Raw genomic sequence first — 9,143 nt, forward strand, 5'->3', positions numbered from 1 at the left:
TGGTCCCATCATGCTATGGGCCGTTCCATTACAGGACACAGGAGAGCACAGCTTTGAAGCCCTGGAAACCAGGGTATGGCGCTACATCTGGGCAAGCAAATCTCTGATGCCGAAGTCCACAGTATGTTTGTGTGGAGTCAGGACTCGAAGGATACTTACAGAAACTGAGCTTGAACAGCCACACATAGTAAGTCTCTTAAAATACTACCATTCTCAAAGAAATTTTTGTAATTTGTCTTAAGTTACAAAGAGACTATATGTTTATGCAGCAGGTCTGAGCCGCTCTAATGAAATAACCAATCTGTTTCTAACCTTTACAGTACTTCAGGGGCTGGTGAGAGGGCTCAACAGGTGATGGTGCTTGCCGCCAAAGCTGGAGACCTGAGTTCGATTCTGAGGACCCATATGATTGAGGGAGAGAACTGATTCTAGCAGGTTGCCCTGTGGCCTTCACACATGTGCTAAGACATCATACAACACACACACACACACACACACACACACACACACACACACACACAAATTAATTAATTAATTGATTAAAAAATAAATGCAGACTGTTCCTGGGGCAAAGGTCACCAGGTGTGATGCAATGAGGTGTATAATGTTGACTGTTTTGTGCATCTCTGTGAAGGATCATCTAGATTGTGTTAATAAAGGTGGGAAGACCCATCCTAAATGTGGGCAGCGCCATCCCACGGCCTGGGTTACTGACTGGGTAAAAAGGAGAAAGCAAGCTGCTCACCAGCATTCATCTCTCTCTGCTTCCCGACTGTGGGTGTCGTGTGACCTGCCACCTCGAGCTCCAGTGCTCCAGAGCTAGAAGTGCAGTGTAGCTCCACATCAGAATATTCTAGCCACCTCCTTCTCATGAGGAAGTTGCTGGACACACTGTCCTGGAAGCCTTCTGTCTGCTAGGGCAAGTACGGCCAGAGTGTCTGTCAGTCTTACCTCCATAGCAGTATGAAATGGGCCATGGGGTTCCTTTGGTGCTGGGAGTCTATAAGCCAAGACTTATTAGAAAGGCTCGGTGCCCATCCTTTGAGGAAACAGACCATTTGGGGCAGAGAATGACTTTCTCTTTGAGGACGGTCACCCCTGACAACAGTGGGAGGACGATCACCCCCAATGACGGGGGACAGTACAGTTCTCCTCCTGCATACTTTGGCTGTCCTGGAGCTTCCTCTCATTGCTTTAAATATTTCAGCCAATGGTGCATTTAACAACACTTGCCAGGGCCTTAATGACTGGAAGGACGGGGCCTGGCTGCTCGGACCTACTTGATGTTACAGCTCCACCTCTTTCCTCTGCAGGATCCTCTAAAGGAGGCTACGTTGCCAAGAACTAAAGAACTCCTGAGATTAGTTTCAAGACATTTGACCTTATAAACCTTTGATTCCTCAACTGTATGGTAGAGTGCTCTCACTTTGTAGAAATTAAGCAAAATGGAGATACCTCATAAAAATACCAGAAAGCAAGGAGGTCCACTTACCCTTAAGACAAAGGGTTTTAGAAGAGTTTACAGAGCAAACACCCATCCCCAAGGAATGCACATTTCCAGGAGACATCCCCTGGAGAGAGGATTTCCTCCACCCCTCCTGCGTGTCATAGGTATCTTATCCTCACCTGGAGGAGAAAGGTCAATAGGAACTAAAGAACAATAAAGAAGATAAAGTGTAACCAGCCCATGTTGTAAACTGCAACTAGCCCACGTTGTAAGTTGTAAAACTCTGTTCTGAAATGGTATAGAAACTTAAAGCTTTATTTCCTCCGGGTCGCTCTGCTCCCGAATACAGTGACCCTAGTATACCAGTTTCAATTAAAAAATTAACCTTGTGCTATTGCAGCGGCCTTCTTCCTGACTCTTCCCGAGTGGGGTACCCACGCCAAATAGAACATCTTGGTGCTTAGGCCGGGAGATTCTCACCACGCAGGAAGCCCGGGAAGGGTCCCTCCTCTCGTGGGACCAGTGACTGGAGGTCAGAGTAGATTGTGCGCACTTAACAGGTACAGCGGTTATTTTTCTGTGTCTGTGTCTGACTGTGAAATCTGTGAAATCTGTAATCCGAGCAGCTGCATCTGTTTCTGGCCACAACCAGTTTTTGTGGTGACAGGTAGACGTACCTATCATCGCAGATGGAAACCAGATCCGGGAGGGTTTGACTCCGTCCTGGGGTAGCGCCAGTCTGCTGTTCTGTTCTGCTGTTTGGAGCGCTTGTGGCAGGGGCACTCCTATCTATCTCTGTTCTCTCATTTTGTGTGTGTGGACCTGGACTGATGATATTTTTGGACAGTATGGGGCAATCTGTGTCTACTCCACTGGATTTGACCCTTAAGCACTGGGCAGAAATTAAATCTAGGGCCCAGAACATCTCAGTCGAGGTGAGAATCATAAATGGAAGACCATTTGTGCCTCGGAATGGCCTTCCTTAGAGGTCAGGTGGCCTGCCAATGGCTCTTTTTCCTTGGCTCCAATTCGATCAGTCAAACAGCGAGTCTTTAGAACAGGCCCTGGGGGTCACCCATACCAGATCCCGTATATTCTGGTCTGGGAGGAATTAGTAATTAACCCTCCCCACTGGGTCCATCCATGGGTGTCTGTCCTCATACAAGATCGAGCCAAGAAGAATGTCCTCTCAGACACCGAGGCTGACCTTCTCATGGACCCTCCTCCTCCTTACCACCCTGCACTCCAACCTCGTGTAGATCCAGCCGCAGGACCCCGCCCCCCGCCCCCGCACTGCTGGCCGGCAGGTCCTCCAGCCTCTCCAGAGGAGGAGAGAGGTGCAGAGGCCTCACCTTCGGGATCAGAGGGGCCTGCCCGAGGGACACGCAGCAAGAGCGGAATGGTACCCGACCAGACCTGCATTTTGCCCCTCCGGGTCTACGGCCCTCCTGATGAGCAGGGCCACCAAACCCCGCAATACTGGCCGTTCTCAGTGGCTGACTTGTATAACTGGAAAACTCATCCTTTTCTGAAAACCCTCAGAGCCTGACTAACATTGAATCTCTCCTCTTTTCCCATCAGCCCACCTGGGATGATTGTCAGAAATTGTTACAGGTTCTATTTACCACCGAGGAGAAATGAGGCCAGAAAAAATGCCCCTGGGGTGGATGGGCGACCCTCCCTCCTACCGATTGATATTGATGCAGGTTTTTCACTGACCAGACCAGACTGGGACTACTGTACACCTGAAGGTAGAGAGTACCTCAAAGTTTTTCGCCAGACTCTCTTGGGGGGTCTCAAAGGGGCAAGATGCCCCACAAATTTGGCAAAGGTAAGAGAGGTAATACGGGGGCGGAATGAGTCTCCCTCAGCCTTCTTAGAGAGGCTCATGGAGGCCTACCTCTAGTTCACTCCTTATGATCCCAGCAGTAAGGAACATGGGGTCACTGTTACAGTTGCTTTTATCAGCCAGTGGAGCCAAGACATCAGAAAGAAGTTACAGAAACTAGAAGGGTTACAAGATAAGTCTTTGAGAGAGTTAGTGCAGGTGGCTGAGAAGGTATTTTATAACCAGGAGACAGAAAAGAAGAATTAAGGGAAGAGGCAGAAAGAACAGGAAGCTAGAAAATTAAAGAAGGAAAAGAGACAGGAAAAGAATCTTCATAGGATCTTGGCCACAGCAATGAGAGAAGCTAGGGAGCCTAGTAAGATAGTGCCTGGCAACTGAAGAGAACCTCTGGCCAAGGATCCATGTGCTTACTGTAAAGAAAAGGGGCACTGGGTGGGAGATTGCCCCAAAAAGAAGAGGAAGGGGCCCCATGCTTCAGGCAAGAAACCGGAGGGGCCTAAAGTGCTGGCCATGCAAGAGAACAGTGATAGTGAATAGATGGGGATGGGGTTCGGATCCCCTCCCCGAACCCAGGGTAACCCTTGCTGTGGAGGGGAAACCCATCCAGTTTCTGGTGGACACAGGGGCAGAATATTCGGTCCTCTTACAACCAGATGGGCCGATTTCCAAAAATAAGTCTTGGGTGCAAGGGGCCACTGGGAACAAACAATATTCATGGACTACCTGAAGAACAGTGGACCTAGGTGTGGGCCAGGTATCCCACTCATTCATTGTTGGAGAGACCTTCTCACTAAGATGGGGGCACAGATCCATTTCCTCCCAGAAGGACCCCAGGTCAGGGGCTGGCAGGGAGACCCCATCCAGGTGTTGATTATGAAACTAGAAGATGAGAACCAGCTCTTTGAGAATAAAGATTGTAGGCCTGAGGATATGGATTGGTGGTTACAGAAATTCCCACAAGCCTGGGCTGAGACAGCAGGAATGGGGAAAGCTAAGAACCAGCCTCTGGTCCACGTGGAACTGAAGGCACAGGCCACCCCAGTAACCGTTCGCCAGTATCCTATGTCTAAAGAAGCCCGAGACGGGATTTGGCTCCATATCCTATGCTTCCTCCAACTGGGAATCCTGCAGAGATGCTGTCAAAAAGTCAGTTACCTGGGGTATTTGCTTAAAGAAGGGAAGAGATGGCTATCAGGTACTAGGAAAGAGACTGTGTTTCACATCCCACCGCCCAAGAATCAAAAACAGGTTAGAGAGTTCCTGGGCACGGCCGGCTTCTGTCGCCTGTGGATACCCAGGTTCGCCGAGATAGCGGCCCCTCTCTATCCACTCACCGAGAATAAGCAACTGTTTGTGTGGGGAGGAAAGGAACAGGAGGCTTTTGACACCATAAAAATGGCTCTCATGTCAGCCCCTGCCCTGGGTCTCCCTGATGTGACTAAACCATTTCATCTGTATGTGGCAGAGAACAAGGGCATAGCAAAAGGGGTCCTGACCCAAAAACTGGGACCATGGAAGAGGCCAGTGGCATATCTCTCAAAAAAAATTAGACCCTGTAGCCTCTGGATGGCCAGGTTGTCTGAGGATCGTGGCCGCAGTTGCAGTATTGGTAAAAGACACTGATAAACTGACTCTGGGACAAGATCTGGTGGTGATATCCAATCCATACGCCTTAGAGAGTGTGGTCCGCCAGTCCCCTGATCGATGGCTCACCAGTGCCCAAATGACTCATTATCAGACTTTGCTACTCAATTCTGACAGGATTACATTTGCGCTCCCCCCGCCCCCACCCTTCTCCCAGACCCCGACCTTGAACCCCCCGATCCATGACTGTCAGCAAGTGCTCGCAGAAGCATATGGCTGGCACAAAGACCTGTCTGACCTGCCCCTGGCCGATGTGGAGGAGACTTGGTTCACGGATGGGAGCAGTTTCCTAGAAAAGGGGCAGAGGAGAGCAGGTGCAGCTGTGGTAGATGGGCAACAGGTTGTATGGGCACAAACTCTGCCTGAGGGAACCTCTGCTCAGAAAGCCTAGCTCATTGCCCTCATGAAAGCTCTCAAACTAGGAGAAGGTAAAAAAAAATCAACATATATACAGACAGCAGATATGCCTTCGCTACAGCCTACGTTCATGATGCCATCTACCAGCAGCGAGGATTACTGACCTCAGGAGGAAAAGAAATCAAGAATAAGCCTGAGATCTTGGCACACCTAGAAGCTTTACACAAACCAGCAAAAGTGAGTATTATTCACTGTCTGGGGCACCAAAAGGGTGATTCTTTCATAGCTCGAGGAGATAATTTGGCAGATGGAGAAGCTAAGGCAGTAGCTTCTAGAGCAACCCAGGTGATGGTAGCCAGAGAGTCTGAATCGCCTGAACTTCCAGTACACCGCTGAAAACTTGGCGGTCATCTCAAGGGATCCTGAAAATCGTTTTGACCAGAAAAGGGGGATCTGGATAACCCCATTGGGTAAGAAAATACTGCCACAAGAACAGGCAAAAGTAATGATAAAGCAGATGCATCAATGGACCCATTTAGGGGTAAGCAAGCCTATGCAAACCGCCTTGAAGTCTAAATACCATATTCCAGGACTAAAACACCTGGTAGAGCAGGTGGTCCACAACTGTGTACCCTGTCAGAAGGTAAATGTTTGCAGAAACAAGACTGACCCCGGTAAATGATACCGAGGGGACCGGCCAGGAGTCTACTGGGAAGTAGACTTCATGGAGGTAATACCAGGCAGTATGCCTACAAATATCTTCTAGTTTTCATAGATACTTTCTCAGGATGGGTAGGAGCTTTCCCTACCAAACAAGAGACTACAACGGTAGTAGTAAAGAAGATACTAGAAGAAATTTTTCCCCGATTCGGAGTACCTAAGGTAATTGGATCTGACAATGGCCCAGCCTTCGTTGCCAAGGTAAGTCAGGGAGTGGCCAAGTATCTGGAGGTCGATTGGAAACTTCATTGTATTTACAGACCTCAGAGTTCAGGGCAGGTAGAGACGGCTAACAGAACTCTAAAAGAGACCCTGACTAAATTGACCAGAGAGACTGGTGCATACTGGGTGGTGCTCCTGCTTCTGGCCCTGTTCCGGGTCAGAAATACCCCTTCCTGCTTCAGTTTGACCCCCTTTGAAGTCCTGTATGGGACCCCAGTGCCCCTAACTCTGCTGGGGGACGTTAGTGAACCAACCTGTCATAGTAATAATGATTTGTATGCCAGATTAAAGGGACTGCGGGTGGTGCAGAAAGAAGTTTGGTGGCAGCTGGCTGCCACTTACAAACCGGGGACTTCTGAGACATCACACCGGTTCCAGTAGATCAGAGACGCAGTCTATGTATGACAGCACTGAGCCCAGACACTTGAGCCTCGCTGGAAAGGACCATACCTTGTCCTGCTGACCACCCCAACCACAGTGAAAGTAGACAGACTTACACCATGGATCCATGCATCACATGTTAAACCTGCTCCACTGGACCTGGAACTACACCCCTGGAGAACACAGACTACTGACAACCCGCTGAAGCTCAAGATAGTCAAAAATGGAACTTCCACTGATCATGGTACTGTGTCTTAGTTCCCTTCTCTTGGGTTCATCCAGTGCCAACCCTCACTAGCCACGTAACCTGACTTGGATGGTAATTACTGGGCACCGAGACATAATATGGAGCAGGTCTAAGGTCACTATGCCAGGCCTTTGGTGGCCTGACATGTTTCCTAATGTTTGCAAACTGGCCTTTGGGGTGCCAGCTAACTGGGATATGGAAGGATATTACAACCCCAATATACCTGCTCCCAAAGTGCCCTCTGCCCCCTGCTGGCATGGGCTAGACCCATTTGGGGGTTGCAGACATGTGAGTCAGAGGAGTCAGCTCCGTACCTTGACTTTTTATGTTTGCCCTGGACTCCACAGAAAGCGTTTCCTTACTCCAACATGTGGGGGCCGAGATAATTTCTTCTGTAAAAATTGGGGCTGTGAGACCTCGGGTGATACATACTGGAAGCTGTCCTCCAGTTGGGACTATATAAAGGTAGCTGCCAACTATAGCCATTATGAGGCAGGAAAACCAGGATGGGCATACTGTCCAGAGTGTGAAACCTGGTGCCACCCACTTCATATTACTTTTACAATGACAGGAAAGCGGGCAACCGGGTGGACAACTGGTTATACATGGGGTCTTAGGTTTTATAAAAAAAATATGATGATGGACTGATATTTACCATTAAGCTTAAGATAGAAACACCTTAAACTCTGCTTGGCCTGAATTCAGCCTTGAACCCCCGCCATCCGCCTCTAAATTCTCCATGGTCCCTTCCCCAGATTGTTTCCGATGGGAACAGCCACACCAACCACTGCACTAGGGACCACCATACTCTCTCCTGAGGCCCTATCTGCACAGCCTCTGGAGTCCTACCTGGACACCAACCCTCTCCTAAACATGCTAATTAGTGCCTTCAGGTTGCTAAATGCCACGAACCCAGAGATGACTAAAAATGTTGGCTGTGTTATGATGTGGCACCCCCTTACTATAAAGATGTTGCATGTGTTGGCACTCCCACCATGTCTTTAGAAGCCTCTAATTGCAGGTGGAACCATCAACAAGTCGACCTAACCCTATCAGCTGTTACTGGAAAAGGCCTTTGTGTGGGTCAGGTTCCACAAACCCATCAACACCTGTGTAATAGTCCATACCCTCTAATAAGGAATCTAACTGGGTATCTCCTTCCGCCCTAAGACAGCTGGTGGGCCTGCGCTTCAGGAATCACAATCTGTGTAAGTTTAGAGATTCTTAACAACAACCATGATTTTTGTGTCCTGATGCAGATAGTGCCTAGACTGCTGTACCACCCTTATGAAGATTTACTAAATTACTGGGACCCGGAGACAGGAGACCTAGTAAGACACAAAAGAGAATTGGGAATTACCCTGGCAGGCATTTTGGGGGTGAGTTTAGGAGCCGCAGGGGCGGCCACTGGATCAGCAGCATAAGGCATATGGAGAGCTGAGAGATGCACTGACTCAGATATAGAAAGAATAGAAAAGACTCTGACTGGCCTCCAAGAATCCCTGACCTCCCTCTCAGAGGTGGTTCTCCAAAATAGGAGAGGATTAGACCTCTCCTTAAAGAAGGAGGTCTGTGTGCCACACTGAAAGAGGAGTACTGTTTTTATATAGACCACTCAGGAAGAGTCAAAGACAATTTAGCCAAGATTAGAGAGGGTTTAGAACAGAGAAAGAGAGAAAGAGCTCAAGGCAAGAACTGGTTTGAAATTTGGTTTAACTCCTGGCTAACAACTTTGGTCTCTGCACTTGCAGGACCACTGATCATACTTTTATTATTATTTACCATTGGCTCTTGCATTCAAAATCATTTGGTTACCTTCATCAGAGAACATGTCAGTAGGATACAAATTATGATGTTGAGACAGCAATATCAGGAAGTAAACCAAGATGAGGTACAGCAATATAGCTTATAATCTCAAGATTGAGATATTTCCAAGAAAAGGGTGGAATGTAGAAATTAAACAACCGGAGATACATCATAAAAATACTAGAAAGCAAGGAGGTCCACTTACCCTTAAGACAAAGGGTTTTAGAAGAGTTTACAGAGCAAACACCCATCCCCAAGGAATGCACATTTCCAGGAGACATCCCCTAGAGAGAGGATTTCCTCCACCCCTCCTGTGTGTCACAGGTATCTTATCCTCACCTGGAGGAGAAAGGTCAATAGGAACTAAAGAACAATGAAGAAGATAAAGTGTAACCAGCCCATGTTGTAAACTGTAACCAGCCCATGTTGTAAACTGTAACTAGCCCACAGTGTAAGCTGTAAAACTCTGT

The 9,143-nt window shown here is 48.3% G+C and overlaps 1 protein-coding gene across 1 annotated transcript in view; it reads right to left on the reverse strand.

Annotated features, from left to right (window-relative positions):
- The window catches only part of LOC116073721 (sodium channel protein type 11 subunit alpha-like), a 131,895-nt gene extending 129,026 nt beyond the window's left edge, over positions 1–2,869 (reverse strand). Inside the window, exon 1 of the mRNA XM_031345745.1 lies at positions 2,800–2,869. Coding sequence (XP_031201605.1) covers positions 2,800–2,869 — 70 coding nt within the window. The remainder of the gene's footprint in view (positions 1–2,799) is intronic.
- Positions 2,870–9,143: the final 6,274 nt, after the last annotated feature.

The sequence above is a fragment of the Mastomys coucha genome, unplaced genomic scaffold, assembly GCF_008632895.1.
Source record: "Mastomys coucha isolate ucsf_1 unplaced genomic scaffold, UCSF_Mcou_1 pScaffold23, whole genome shotgun sequence".
NCBI classification, from domain to species: Eukaryota; Metazoa; Chordata; class Mammalia; order Rodentia; family Muridae; genus Mastomys; species Mastomys coucha.